The sequence below is a fragment of the Trichoderma breve genome (assembly GCF_028502605.1).
Source record: "Trichoderma breve strain T069 chromosome 7 map unlocalized scaffold00008, whole genome shotgun sequence".
In the NCBI taxonomy this organism is placed as follows: Eukaryota; Fungi; Ascomycota; class Sordariomycetes; order Hypocreales; family Hypocreaceae; genus Trichoderma; species Trichoderma breve.
In genome coordinates, this window is record NW_026611594.1 from 169,880 (window position 1) to 183,700 (window position 13,821).

General features: G+C 53.1%; 6 protein-coding genes across 6 annotated transcripts; 2 read left to right on the top strand and 4 right to left on the bottom strand.

Annotated features, from left to right (window-relative positions):
• Positions 1-593: 593 nt before the first annotated feature.
• T069G_11158 (alkaline phosphatase domain-containing protein) lies at positions 594-2,370 on the top strand (the record flags this gene model as incomplete). Its single annotated transcript, XM_056178363.1, has 2 exons — positions 594-596; positions 658-2,370. 2 exons carry the CDS (start codon positions 594-596, stop codon positions 2,368-2,370), a joined length of 1,716 nt encoding a protein of 571 aa, XP_056023237.1.
• Positions 2,371-2,798: 428 nt separating this feature from the next.
• Positions 2,799-4,685, bottom strand: T069G_11159 (alpha/beta hydrolase fold domain-containing protein; the record flags this gene model as incomplete). The annotated part of the gene is made up of 1 exon (XM_056178364.1): positions 2,799-4,685. One exon carries the CDS (start codon positions 4,683-4,685, stop codon positions 2,799-2,801), a length of 1,887 nt encoding a protein of 628 aa, XP_056023238.1.
• A 1,336-nt stretch (positions 4,686-6,021) lies between these two features.
• On the bottom strand, positions 6,022-6,850 carry T069G_11160 (uncharacterized protein; the record flags this gene model as incomplete). The annotated part of the gene is made up of 2 exons (XM_056178365.1): positions 6,022-6,233; positions 6,358-6,850. 2 exons carry the CDS (start codon positions 6,848-6,850, stop codon positions 6,022-6,024), a joined length of 705 nt encoding a protein of 234 aa, XP_056023239.1.
• Positions 6,851-7,463: 613 nt separating this feature from the next.
• T069G_11161 (ribosomal protein l34e domain-containing protein) lies at positions 7,464-8,231 on the bottom strand (the record flags this gene model as incomplete). Its single annotated transcript, XM_056178366.1, has 3 exons — positions 7,464-7,652; positions 7,942-8,065; positions 8,194-8,231. 3 exons carry the CDS (start codon positions 8,229-8,231, stop codon positions 7,464-7,466), a joined length of 351 nt encoding a protein of 116 aa, XP_056023240.1.
• Positions 8,232-9,183: 952 nt separating this feature from the next.
• On the bottom strand, positions 9,184-9,704 carry T069G_11162 (uncharacterized protein; the record flags this gene model as incomplete). Its single annotated transcript, XM_056178367.1, has 3 exons — positions 9,184-9,392; positions 9,469-9,532; positions 9,594-9,704. The coding sequence occupies 3 exons, from the start codon at positions 9,702-9,704 to the stop codon at positions 9,184-9,186; spliced, it is 384 nt and encodes a 127-aa protein (XP_056023241.1).
• A 2,134-nt stretch (positions 9,705-11,838) lies between these two features.
• T069G_11163 (FAR1 DNA-binding domain-containing protein) lies at positions 11,839-12,462 on the top strand (the record flags this gene model as incomplete). Its single annotated transcript, XM_056178368.1, has 1 exon — positions 11,839-12,462. One exon carries the CDS (start codon positions 11,839-11,841, stop codon positions 12,460-12,462), a length of 624 nt encoding a protein of 207 aa, XP_056023242.1.
• Positions 12,463-13,821: the final 1,359 nt, after the last annotated feature.

Genomic DNA, 13,821 nt, shown 5'->3' on the forward strand with positions numbered 1-13,821 from the left:
ATATGGACCCAACGACTTCAATATGTATTGGCCTTAGTAATGCTCATCAGCCAATCGTCGCCCGTCCAAATAGGCGGAAGTGCATACATGATGCAAGACCCGCCGATGTCCCGGAGCTTATCGATTCGCACACCAAGCATCGAGCAAAGGCTTCATCCAATATCCATCAAATGTCATTCAATTTACTCTCGTCCAGTCTACCGGCGCAGATCGAGATGGGCGTGACGTGGCCAAGCGAATCAAGTCACAGGGACAGCTGATCATCACAGCCTCAACTGATTCACCGACTCAGTGCAGCGCTGCTCAACTCCTATCGATTTGGCACGCGACCTCCATCTGTCTTGGGTCGGCGGCAGCGCCCCACCGCACCCGTGCAAGGGTTTAGCTGCAATTTATAGGGCTCTCGCCGCTAGCAACCCGCTATAGTTATAGTGCTGGGGCCTGTGACGCATCCATCCCGTCCGTCCATTGGATCCCGTCCCGTCCATTCAACTCCGTCTCCTTGCTCCCACTTAGCCCTAAGGCTTCAACCTGGAGATTTCACTGCAGTCTCCAGCAGAGAAGAGCCCATCAAACTCATCAGGCTGGACAGAATGGTAAGTGACTCTCTGCACGCTGAAGAGACAACATTGAGGTGCTAACTCCCAGCGAATGCAGCCGTCCGAACGCCATCCTCTCCTATCCAACCGCGGCGAGTCGGCCGAAGCCGCCCAGGCAAAGGCTGCCTTGCGCTCTTCACGTATCCGCGAGATTGCCTTCTTCGCCTGGGGCCTCCTTGCCACTGCCGCCTTCATCGTCGCTGCTGTTTGGATCCAGCATGACGCTCAGACCGGCCATGGCGACAACAACAACAATAATACTGTCGCTCCGAAGCGCAACTTGGTCTTCATGGTGTCCGACGGCATGGGACCGGCGTCGCTCTCCTTGACTCGAAGCTACCGCCAGTATATCAACAACCTCCCCGAGAACGACACTCTCGTCCTAGACCAGCACTTTTGGGGCACCAGCCGCACTCGCTCCAGCAACTCCCTCGTCACCGACAGCGCTGCCGGCGCCACGGCCTTTGCCTGCGGCCTCAAGAGCTACAACGGCGCCATCTCAGTCCTGCCCGACTTTGAGCCATGCGGATCTGTCATGGAGGCAGCGAAGAGAGTTGGATACACAACGGGACTGGTCGTCACAACAGACATCACAGATGCCACACCCGCTACTTTTGTCAGCCACGTCCTGAGGCGAGAGATGGAGGACTCGATTGCCCTCCAGGAAATCGGAGAGGGCGTCCTGGGCCGCTCAGTTGATCTCATGCTCGGTGGTGGTCGTTGCCATTTCCTGCCCAACAGCACCAAGGGTGGATGTCGTGAGGATGAGCTGGATGTCACGCGTCTGGCTCAGGAGAAGCATGGCTGGACCTACACCGATAACCGTCAGGGCTTTGACGCTCTCGATGGCGGCGACAAGGTCAAGCTTCCTTTCCTCGGTCTCTTTGCCGAACGAGACGTTCCCTTCGAGATTGATAGACAGAAGCAGCACGACGTTTACCCCAGCTTGAGCGAGATGGCCACCACTGCCCTGCGAGCCCTCGAAAAGGCAACCAAAGACTCGGACAAGGGCTTCTTCCTCATGATTGAGGGCAGCCGCATCGACCATGCCGGACACTTCAACGACCCTGCTGCTCAGGTCCGCGAGGTTCTCGAGTACGACAAGACGTTCAAGGCCGTCCTCGACTTCATCGCCGACAGCAAGACGGAGACGGTCCTCGTAGCCACCAGCGACCACGAAACCGGCGGCCTCGCCACCGCCATCCAGGAGCCTGGCCATCTGCCAGTGTACAACTGGTACCCTCGCGCCCTCGCCAGGGCCACCTCCTCGGCCGAGTTCCTCGCCGCCAAGCTCCGTTCCCACGCTGCATCCGTCACGCCCGCCTCCAAGGACAAGAAGAAGGAGAAGAGGGAGAAGGCCAAGGCCGACCTCAAGAAGTGGATCAACAAGGAGCTCATCGTCCCCGGCCTGGGCATCTCCAACGCCTCCGACGACGAACTCGAGTCTCTGGCTGACAACGCCGAGGCTTCCCTCGAGATCCTCTCCGCCATGATTTCCCTGCGCGCTCACGTCGGCTGGAGCACCCACGGACACACCGCCGTCGACGTCAACATTTACTCGTCTGGAGGACCCGGCACGGAAAAGATTCGTGGGAACGTCGAGAACACCGATGTCGGCAAGTTCTTGAGGCGCTATCTCGACGTCGAGGGTGACGTTGAGGAGATTACCAAGGAGCTGAGGGCCAAGACGGAGAAGCCCGGTGAAGCTGCGCAGAGCATGGCAGTCGAGCAGATGAGCGGCGTAGAGCACTATCACGCACAAGAGATTTGAGTTTTAGAGATTTACGAACGTTGTTTTTTGGTTGTTAGAGTAGAAAGCTAGATAGATGGCTTTGCTCTCTTTTCTTCTTGGTTGTTTGTTACTCTAGCATGTGAGTTTTAGTTGACGGCTTTGGCGTATTGTTTACCCCCGATATAGATTGTTCCGCATATAGCAATGAGCATAGCATCTCTGTTATCTCTTCTTTTTTTTAGAAAGAGTTTTGGTTTGATAGCTAGTACAAATACACCTAGGATATCATATTTCATATCCCCCCAAATTTCATCCGCTAGACGCCTTAATTACCATTATCCCGATTGTTTTTAAACTCCCTAGAGTTCAAATCATATAACCTATTCCATCTATTCCATCCATCCCATCATATAGCCCATGCGAAAATCCAAATCCAAAACAAATAAGAAGACGAAGCAACAAAAGGTTCAACTCTCAATGGCCCTCTCCTCGAGATTATACCGCATATACAACTTATCCAAAAAGTGCGAGTGCCGAATCCCATTCGGCCTCGCCGTCTTAAACGTCTCAATCGCATCCGCCAGCGCAAACCCGCACTTCTCCACCAGATAGCATACGACAAAGTACCCAGATCTGTTATACCCGTAATGGCAATGGACACCCACGACGCACTGCTCCGGATCAGCCCACCCTTCTGCTATGGCACGCTCACGTTGTGCTTCGCGGACGGAATCAACCAGTTTGATGAATTGGGCGACTGTATCTCCATCAGGCGGGATCTTCGACACTGTAGGGAATTTGTGGTAATGAATGCCGCGGCGCTCGAGACCACGCGGGTCATATACAGGTTGGTCCTTGGAGATGTCAATGACATCTTTGATGATGTTCCCCCAGTTATCAGCAAACACCGTCGGGCAATGCACATCATCAACTTCACGAAGCGTCTTTATAACACGAAAGACAGGTTTGCCTGGGGGGCCGATAGGTTCGGAGACGGGCTTCACACCCTGCCACTTGATGAGGTTCTTGACGTCCCATTTACCCTCGCGCGAGAGGTGCTGGAGCTGCCAAGCGAGAGAAAGCCGCTGAGTGATGTGTTCAGCGAGAAAGTCCGACACGAGGCCGGCGAGGGCTCGGACGGTGCGCGGGGAGTAGAGCAGGGTGTGGTTAGCTGACCCGTTGAGCACGATGGACCGCAGGGCTCTCATGGGGTGTTGCGACTGAGGTGGTAAGTCTGGCGGATATTCTACCGGTGTTGAGGGACTGTTGCGTTCACTCTCGTCAAAGTCGGTGTCGTCAACATCTTCTACCGTCAAGCCGTTGCCGTTGGTATTCGCATCGAGCTGGGTTGACCCGCTCAAAGACTCGGGTGAGTCTGGCCCTGAAGCATCCGGAGCTTGCTCAATTCCATCCGACACTGCAGCATCATCAACTGAGTGAAACGCCGCTGCAATCTTATCAATCTCCTTGGGCGACGTCACATTGTCCTTTTCGCCGCCGATGAGAAAGGCAGGGATATCCAAGCCTGCCCAAGCATCCAGTCCAGGAATGCCTCCGACAGCCTTTCCATCTTGGAACCGAGTCGGCAAGGCGCCGTATGCCATTCGCCTCCACACCGGTGTTCGGCTCTGTTGGTTGTATCGATATTGCATGAGCCTCAGCTCGGTAGGTGCATCCTCTCCCACAAAGCGTGAGACGCTCGTGCTGTTGAGTCCTCCTCTGGCATCCCACGCACGCCACAGGCCGAAGATCCAGCCGGGGATCCAAAAGAGCCTCTTGATCATTGTTGCTTTAGCTTCCTCCATCGGTCCAGATACAGGGCAGATCGCTACCAGGCCGACAATATGCTTGGCAAGAGCCGTCTTATGCGGGAGCTTCTTATTCGCCAACCCAGCCGACAGCGCAGTCCCCATGCTGTGCGCAATCAACACCACGCCTTGGTCATGCTCCTTATCGCGGTAATCCTCAATAATAACCTCCAAAAGCTCCATCAGCGCCTCCGAAGTGTACGCCTCCCATTGCGTCGGCGCAAACTTGGACCTCCCGCCGCCGGGCCAGTCAATCGCCAGACACGGCGCCAGATCAATCAAGCTCCTCAGCAGCGGATAAAACTGCGCGACAGAGCCCCCCAGCCCCGGAACGCATACCAGCAAGGGCAGCGGCGCGGGTTTCTTGGGCAGCTGGTCGGCCTTGACGTGCTGGCGGTAGAAGACGCGGATCTCGGAATACTCGAACCGGCTCGTCTTGTAAGCCTTCAAGTGCGAGTGATGCCGCAGCAGAGCGGGATCCGTCTCGTGAGGGTCCGCGGAGAGCGACTGCTCCGGCGGGGGCGAGTCTGGCGATGCCTTTGCCATTGGCGCAACACAGAACCGCAATTGGCTCGCAAATCTGTGAGTGGCGATAACAGTTGGTAGTTGGTGTCGTCTTTTCTCAGGCCAATTCCTGGTGATGCCAGATCCCAAGGCTAATCGTCTAGATAGAACCGGGATCAAATGCAGGAACGGCGCTCCACCTTTTTATATCGCGATACGCAGCCGATGAACAAGGGAAGAAAAGCTGCAGCACGGACAAAGAAAGCCGACGAGGTTTACCAGAGGAATTCGGGACAGGGGGGGTCGCCTGTGATGGCAAACAACGGCTGCTTGAAACGCCTCCCGCTCAACAAGCAAACTCTGTCCTTTTTTTAAAAGAACAGGAAAAAGGAAAAAGAAGAAAGAGGACAAGCAAGGGTGATGGTCTCTCAATCAAAAGCTGGTATCCGTCCAGTAATAGAGAGAGAGTCAAGTCAGGTGAGTCAGAGAAATCCGCATCAAGGAAAAGATTTACAGCAGGATGGAGGGCAATCAAGTCGCCAGAGAATTGATTGGCGACAGCCGGGATTCATTGCACTCAGAAAAAAGAAAAGAATTTCCAAGGATGGGCCTGTCGAACTGAAAAATAAAATAAAATCCCAACAATGACGATAAAAGGTTTAGAAGAAAAAAAATTAAAGTGAGGCGGGATGGGAATGGGAATTTTTAGTGACCAACCAATTGTCACGGGCTCCCACGACTGCTCGTCATTGCGCGAGGCAAAATACGGAGAGCCCTGGCCATGCAACTTTTTAGGGGACAGCCGCCCTGCCAAGAGCTGGTGGGTGGCTTACCCTAGAGCCGCGACAATTTGTTTGAGGCGGGAGTGACAGACGAGAAATCACCGTGATTGGTTTATTTATTGGATATTTAAATTAAATGTATGGTTCTTGGTGGGATTGGTAGGTGGTTTGTATATGTTGCGCGACTTTGGAATGGCTTATTTGTGGCTGTGAAAGGAAATCGCTGTATCTGTTGCCATGTGATATCCATCATGCCACGCCCTCGGATTTGAGTTGAGCAGCCTTTATGCGGATAGATTAAGTCGACAGCAATATCACATCATTTGTCGCCAATATTTGCAAACCAAAACTGAAAATTCAGCTTCCAATCTCCTTATTCAATTGCGAATTACAATAGAGACATGTGGCAGACACACTCTGAGCCTGTTATGCCTATCCTAGCCATGTCCCTCCCCAGAGTCATTTTCTCACCACCATCACAACGACAACGACAACCTAAAGACATTTCAACGTAACCATGCTCGATTTGTTCTATTCGCCTCCCCATCATATCGTACAGATGCCACCCTCCCAAGTATGTACGGCCCGTACAACAATCATGAAACAACGCCGGATCCTTCCTCCCAGCCAATGGGTATCAAAGCCGCCGCCACATCCGACACTCCTCGCTCCGTCGCCAGCAAGTTGAACTGCGCCGCCGCATTCCTCGTGTCCAGCATCTCTACCCTCATCCCCAGCTGCGTAAGATGCTGCCTCGTCCGGGGACTCAGCGGCAAGTTGGTCTTGCCCACCCCAATCACCAACAGATCTGTAAAACCACACACACACATATCATTAGCTTAAACTGCACACACGTATAACTACATCTGTTTCTCCCTTAGGAAACACACACGGAATCCTGTCACCAGAAAAAGAAAAAAAGAGAGACATACCGGGTCGTGGCCAAAGCACGTCAAACAGCCCAAATGCCTCCGCCGGCACCTCAAACTGCCCCTTCTCATTGACAAGTTTCATCTTCCCGCTCACCTCCCACGGCCGCCACGCAAACGCCTCGCCATTCACAAGCAAAGCCCCGTCCCCTCCCGCTATCGTGATGCCGCTGTTGAGCCCGAACCCGTCGTGCATGCACACGTCCACCGATGTCGACGGTACCGGCACGCTGCCGAGCACGTCGAGCTCGCTGAAGCTGGTTCGGTGCGAATTATCGGGGATCGCGTCTCGGTCTCGGTTTTTTGATAGGCTGGGGATCGTATGGAAGGATTTGCAGGAGAGATTGAATATGTGATTGCGCAGGATTGGGGCGTTTATTGCTGTTTGCGATACGGCGCTCGTTGAAGCTGCGAGTCGTGGAGGTAATATTGAGGTGCTTCGTACGCTTGCGCGGGCGGCTCGGAGGCCATTCGGGAGTCGTAATGACCCGCGCATCGTCAATCTATTATATAGAAGCTCTTCTTTCAAGGCGCGGTAGACAATTGCGGTTTGGCGAGGTTGATATGTAAAGATGTGGTGTAGAGCTTGGATTTTTTTTTCCTGTCGCGGGGCAGCTGGGTGTGATAATTTACATGTGCGAACGTCATGGTGACTTACAGCCTCTACAACAGAATATTAGTCCAACAGCCAAGGTACGCCATCAATATGGCTGACAATTTACTAGTGCAAGGGGCTCAGAAATTACCCATCGACGTTATTGGATTGGTATTTCGAAGCCAAATTCTTCAATTTGGCTCTACAATTCTGACGAGTGTCAAAACACCCACTTGGTGCTCTCCCACACATACATCACTCCTGCAAAAAAAAGGGCCATTTCGTACCAACTTGATGTTCGTTTCCATTAGATCACCAAGAGGAAGCAGTCCTAAAGACAGCAGCAGACCGGCCATGGGTCGGCTCGGCCAATATGTATCATGCAGTCCGTTTTGCCCTAATGAACACCAAAGCAATGAACCAAACCCCCAAGAGTTCCTTGCCATCCCGCACAGAAAGCCAATTCCATCAGTCGAAATTTTTCCTCATAGTAGTTTTTTATAAAAACTTTCGTTTATTTCTTCTTCTGGCTCGCCTCCTGCTCCTTCATCACCTTCTTGACAATCTTCTGCTCCTCGATCAGGAAGGCACGGACGATTCTGTCACGGACGCAGCCGCCGCACCGGGAACCACCGTAGGCGCGCTGGACGGTCTTCTGGGGCTTGGAGATCTGGGCGTACTCGCGGGGGCGGAGAGCGGGAACCTATGTGTCAATGCTGGTCAGCTGCTGATTCCTTGTGGTTGATCATGGTCGTCCGAATCTTGAGGTAGGAGGGTGAAGGCGAGTGAAGAGGTCATCGAACGGAGAGGACAAGGGTGGGCGTTTCGTTGTTTTCGCAGGTTGTTCAGACGGTAGGCTTCCTCCAGGTCGGCAATCCCTTCATCTCAAAGAACATCCCCAAGTCCCATAGTACTCTTCGTCTTCGTCCCTCGTCCCTCTCCAGTCGCCGGTCCTCCATCGTGCAAAATTTCGTTCAAGGGCCACAACTTACACCAGGGAGCTTGGAGCCGCAGTCACCGCACTTGGGGGCAGTGCCGCGCTTCTTGATGTGCAGAACTCGGAGGTCGCCGCCGGGAGTCTTGATGACTCGGGTCCGGTTGGAGCGAGTGTTGTAGCTGCAGAGATTTCGCCCGTCAGTATTTCTCGTCGCAAAAGCAGGGCCACGCGGGAACGACACATGGATGAGAACTCGATTCGATTCGATTTCGTATTTGCCATGGCCGACGACAAGAAGAAAACTCACCCGTTACGGCGGCGGTAGGTGACTCGGTGGGACGCCATTGTATCTGGTGATGCTCGGTGGTTGTGCTGAGTATCTCACCAAAGAAGAGGAATTTCGAGATTTGGGGAAATTTTGTGTGGGCGGAACAACAGATTGTGCCCGCTAAGCTGGCGAATCAGAGAACGACTAGCGTGCTGTGGTTGACCCACTTGGGTTGCACGTGACGACAGGTTTTCTCTCTTTGGTGACGACCCTCTAAGAAATGGAGCTTGTTGGACTAGAGCCGATGCCATAAGCAAAACTGGACATGTTGGATATGGGCAAGTTGACGGTATGAGGCTGCAGGCTTCAATGCATCTCGTGAGTTGAGATTGATGGCTTATCAAACAATTTGGCATTTATCTATAATTCGTGCCGGCACATCCAAGAAGATTTTGTCTTGTCCTCAGTTGCTCAACCCTACTGGAGCAACATAGATGTGCCGAGTCTCATAGCTGCTTTTGCTCTGTTGTGTGTGAGGGAGTATCGGCGTCTGTCTGATATGTGCCATCATTCGTTATTTTTACACCGTTCGCTTTTTTATCATCAATGTACTCCGATCCATTGCCTTCTCATACAGAACCACGCCGCGAGAGAAGTATGACTACGACTTGTCCCCTATGGGCTAATAGTAGAGGCAAGGCAGAAGCCATTCGGCTTATTACCCCTATCTCATCGGCAAAGTCACTTGAGTAGACACACACGCAGCTCCTAACGTTCATGGCCAACACTGCTCACATTCAAGCCTTTGTGATTAAAATATCCAACAATTAAAGTACCCATACCTGAATAAACGAAATCAACCTTGTCTGTTCCAGAGACCAACCCACGCAACATCATCCGGGTATAGAGAGCTGGCAAAGGAACACGGTCGCCGCAGCGCCTCTACTCCATTAAACCGATTCGCCAGCGTTCCCTGCATGAAAAAGACAAAAAAAGAGAGACGTGTACAAATGTGAAACATGATGGCGTTTATGCCGTCCAGGGCTTATCCAAATCAAACCAGCCCGGGTAATCTCCGTGCCTCCAAGGCGTGATGCCCAGCGGTCTCTCCTCTCTGCTCTTTTTGGCGCGGGCAAAGGCCTCGGTGCTGGTCTCGTCCCTCATGAGGTTTGTGAAGTCGGTAATCTTTGCCTGTGCGTCATTGACAGCCTTCATGAAGGCGGCATACATGACATCTGCTGGAGGGGGGGTTAGTACAGCGCGCGCAACGAGGTGAACATGATATGTGACAACAACAAAGGAGGGCTTCCTTACGCGATGGATGTTTCTGCACCAGAGGCTCTAGCATCGTGGGGATGGTGTCCCGTAGCATGCGTTCCTATATTTGGGGGTTTCGGTTAGTCTCGCTTAGACACGATGCGCAAATGAATCAAACGTGCCTTGATGTGTAGGAGCTTGAGCCGCTGCATCATCAGATTAAGGGCCTGCTCCTCCTCAGCCAACTGCTTGGCTGCCTCCTTGTCGGCAGTCGTGGGCGCCTTGTTTTCCATTGCTTCAGAGGGCGCGCGCCAGGCTATCAAAACCAAGTAGAAGAAATCACAAGAGGTAATGCGAGAGAATGCGGAATCCGGCAAAGCGCACAAGCATCGACAATATCACCCCCCACGCATACGTAGTAGCAGATCTGGGCGAGTGAAAGGCGATTCTAGAAGTTGGGGATGATGGGCTTCGCGCGACGTGGGGCGGCAACACAGGCAAAAGACAGGGTTCGAAGCTTGAAAGTATAAGGCAAACCAGGGCTTATCGGGCACCCAAGTGCGAGTACCTGGTACATCAGGAAGAAGCCGGAGCCGTGCCCTGGCCATCTGAAACGCCGCGTCTCACACAGCGGTTTGCAGTTAGAGTCGACTCGGCGGACGCTTCCATACAAAGTACCGAGTACGGGGCACAGTGCTGATGCGGCGTCTGACGGCCTCGGGAGTTCACGGTATCAGGTACTGTTCGTGTGCAGCCATTCCAGGTACCCAAGGGACGAAACGGCGGACACGAATTACCTCAACAGAATCATGGACATGCGCGCGCCATTGGCCCTGCTGGAAGGGCTCCTTGCATGCGGCGAGTTGGATTAGACATGCGAGCTCCGAAGGGCTGCATCGTGGACTTCTGGGCCGTACATGTACATGTAGCATGTACCGCCTGTCACGTGCGCTGGAGCTACTTCTGGCAGCTTGGCCTGTCAAGTATCGTGCGACCCCTGTTTGGGGGCAGTGAGCGAAAAATGCGTGGGTCGATGGGGTCGGTGCAGAGGCAATTCACACTGGACGAGAGGTATGTACTTGTGCTGTATTTCGTTGATGTAATGGCACCTTTTACTTGTCTACAGCATGATATCCTTATCTGCCGAACAGAGGTATCGATTGAGATATTTGATTGGATTGATTTGTACTTGATTGGATTGGACCTTTGTGTCCAGTAGAGAGTGAGAGGAAAAGAGAGAGGATTAGGTAGAGACAGATGCAGAGACAGACGCGCAATCAAGGGGCATCTCGGAACCGGTTTGGCCTTGCGGCTGTAGGTACGAAATAGAGTTGTACCTTGGTTGCGCGGAAGTGCTAAAAACAGCCTGCTACCCACTTGGGATATGCGCGCATCTCCAGAAAAAAACGACCAGACGCCAATGTACCTTGTTGTCCATATGATGTCGTCTCGATGGAATACGTACCTTGACCCAAAGCTTGACCGTAGCATGGCGTGAGAAGGGTGTGATTGAACATGTTTCCATGGCAAGGACCCATGCCCATCAATCTGTGCGTTTTGTTTTCCGAGAAATGATTTGTTTCTTGTCCTTGCATTCTTGCGCCCACGATACGAGTACTACCTAGTAGTACCTGCAACTCGTGTAATCCTATGACTGTACTGCGCTGATACAGAACGGCCGTGACAGGTGCCTGTACGTAATGGACAACGGCCAAACCCTGGCACAGGCCAAAACACCTGCAAAGACCGAGGGGGTTGGAGAAGAAATCCCTAGGGAAAAAAGGGCAGACGGAGCGACATGCCGGTGACATGCAACGCTTCCTCAGCAGAGCCAACGTCAAACTCGGCATCTCAGCAGCAGCTTCTGCGCTAGTCTCGTCCCCCGTCATCCCTAACTCGACCAAGGTATAAGTTACGTAGCCAGGCCCCATCGGGGATGTACCTTTTGCCGTAGCGTTTGCCCGTCTTTCTGCTTGTTTCTGCTTGTTTTCGCTCCCCAGCACGCCGAACGCTACAAGTACCGGCCCAGGTACCTGTACATCCGAGACATCCCTCTGACTGGCCCGCATCGCTCGGACCGGATCAACGCCAAACCTTGAAACTTGGCCAACAGTGCGGATTGGAAAAATCCTCACGGGCCAGCTTCTCTCTTCTGCATTGCACTCTGTACCTTGACTTAATCCATCTACAGAACATCTCTAGACCAAAGCGCCCCACGCCCCCCAAACGCGATTCACTGCCGGCACCTCGTGCTCTATCAACGACCTTCGTCGCTCGACTCTTTTCCCGCAGCTTCCACCGCCAGAGGAGAGACTCCGAAGCTCCCTCTCTGCCCCTCGCAAACCCTCTCACCAACCAGCCCTTTTTCCCCCTCGTGCAAAAAGGTCCGCGCCTTTCGCGTTCGCCACCGTGGCTCAACTCATCGCGATGCCGAATACCCCCCCGCCGGCGCTGCTGCCTCCGCCAGAGGGCATCTTCAGGACGTTTGACGACCTGATGGCCTCGGTCCAGCGCGTCGCAAAGGACCAGGGCTACGGCATCGTCAAGCTGCGCGCCTCCAACTATCGCGACGGCAAGCCCACCCGTTACGACCTCGTCTGCGACCGCGGCGGCGTCAAGTACAACAGCACCGCCAAGAAGCGCAACCCCTCGACGCGCAAGATTGACTGTCCCTTCCGTGCAAAGGCCGTCTGCGAGGTCCAGCTGGGCAACCAGTGGCGCTTCGCTCTGCAAGAACCAAGACACAACCACGAGCCGCGCGTCCCCTCCGGCACCCCCGGCCAGGAGAATGCTCCCTTGGCAACCTCCATCCGCTCCTTCACCAACAAGCTGGACCGCCTGAGCCACGACATGGCCCAGGGATTGATGCGCATCGAACAGCGGCTCGACAACATTGAGAAGCGCATGGAGAACATCGAGGCCCGCGCCGGCGGCTACGAGCCTCGCTTCCAGGCAATAGAACAACGGCTCCAGGGCATGGAAGGACCTCGCATGGACGGCATGGGTATGGACGATGTCGAATCACGCCTGTTGGCTTCCTCGGTCATGTAGTCCAACGCCGGGCCTCAGGCGTCTTCACAGCCGGAGTCGTCTTCGCAGTCGGGGTCATCTCAGCAGTCGATTTCTGGCTAAAGCTTTCGACCCTCTATTGCAAACCTGCTTTTCACAGCTGATTAGGCCGCGAGGCCTTGCCGAAAAAAAAAAAAACATATGATGTGCACGACAGACCGCCTCATCACAACAATCGCCCTACCCTTTTTTCTTTTCTCACTTCACTGGCTTGGTTCTGTTGAAATCCCTTTTGCGCACTGAAGAAAAACAAAACAAAAAAACAAAAAACGCGGGCTTGGCCACGCATGACTATGGGTATTATCAGCGCCTATCACGGCCTGGCTTGGTTCTGTTTTTGATAAAACAGCCCATGATGGCGGCAACAATTGGGGGAAACAAAGTTTACGGCTCACGGATGCGGGCTGTTACAAATCACAAGGATGGTTTTTGATGGAAATTTGGGGGTTTTACGGTGGCACACAACAAAGGGTGAACGAAGGCGTTCCGGTCGGCTGCTTTATAGTCGTTTCTTTGATGCGGTATATCTCCTTTGATATACCATTTCTGGTTCTTTATTTCTTATTTCCCCACCCTCCATTTGACTCGTTTTTCTTTTTTCTTTCTTGGTTCTGTATTTTTTTTTTTTAAGATTGTTGCTACGCTCAGGGCGCGCGCAAAGGGAAATTTTCTAGGGAGGAAGGGCGGCGGCGGCGGACAAGTTTCTGTTTGGATGGCTGTGTCATGTTCTTTTTCGGAGGAATGCGCAGGGCAAGGAGCGCGGAAAAACAGACCCCTAGGGAAAATAACTTGAGCTTATATGAATCCTTGCAATTGTCTTTTTTTGTTCACCCTTGTTCTCCTTTATGGCCTTGGCGACGATGTGGCTGATAACCTTTCCGTCTTTTGCTTGTTGCCATATATTACGATGAGGCATATCATGCATGATATGATGCCCAGGCTTGTGAAGATGCTGCCACTCACTGCCTTGACTCACGAGTCTTCTTCTTCACAGACTCACACTCACACCCCCCTTTCCGCCCTTCATCTATTCCGTACGTGAGGTTGAGTGGCTGTCTCATCTACAAAACGCGCTCACTCAAACTAGCCCCCAAATCCCCAAACCCACCGATTGGTTGGCTGTCTCTTTATTCACGTCACGGCTCTTTTAACGCCTTGGCTTAAAGGACGGTAACGCTGTTCGCGCAATCTTTGATACTTCCTTTTTCTAAGCCCCCAAGTTTACGCAATCCATTTCCATTCGAATTACTTAGATGCCGCGGAGTCCGCGTAACACAGCATACCTCGGCTAGTTCCATCTTAAGGGAGGGGGGGCCGAAAAAGAATCCTGGGGGATATACA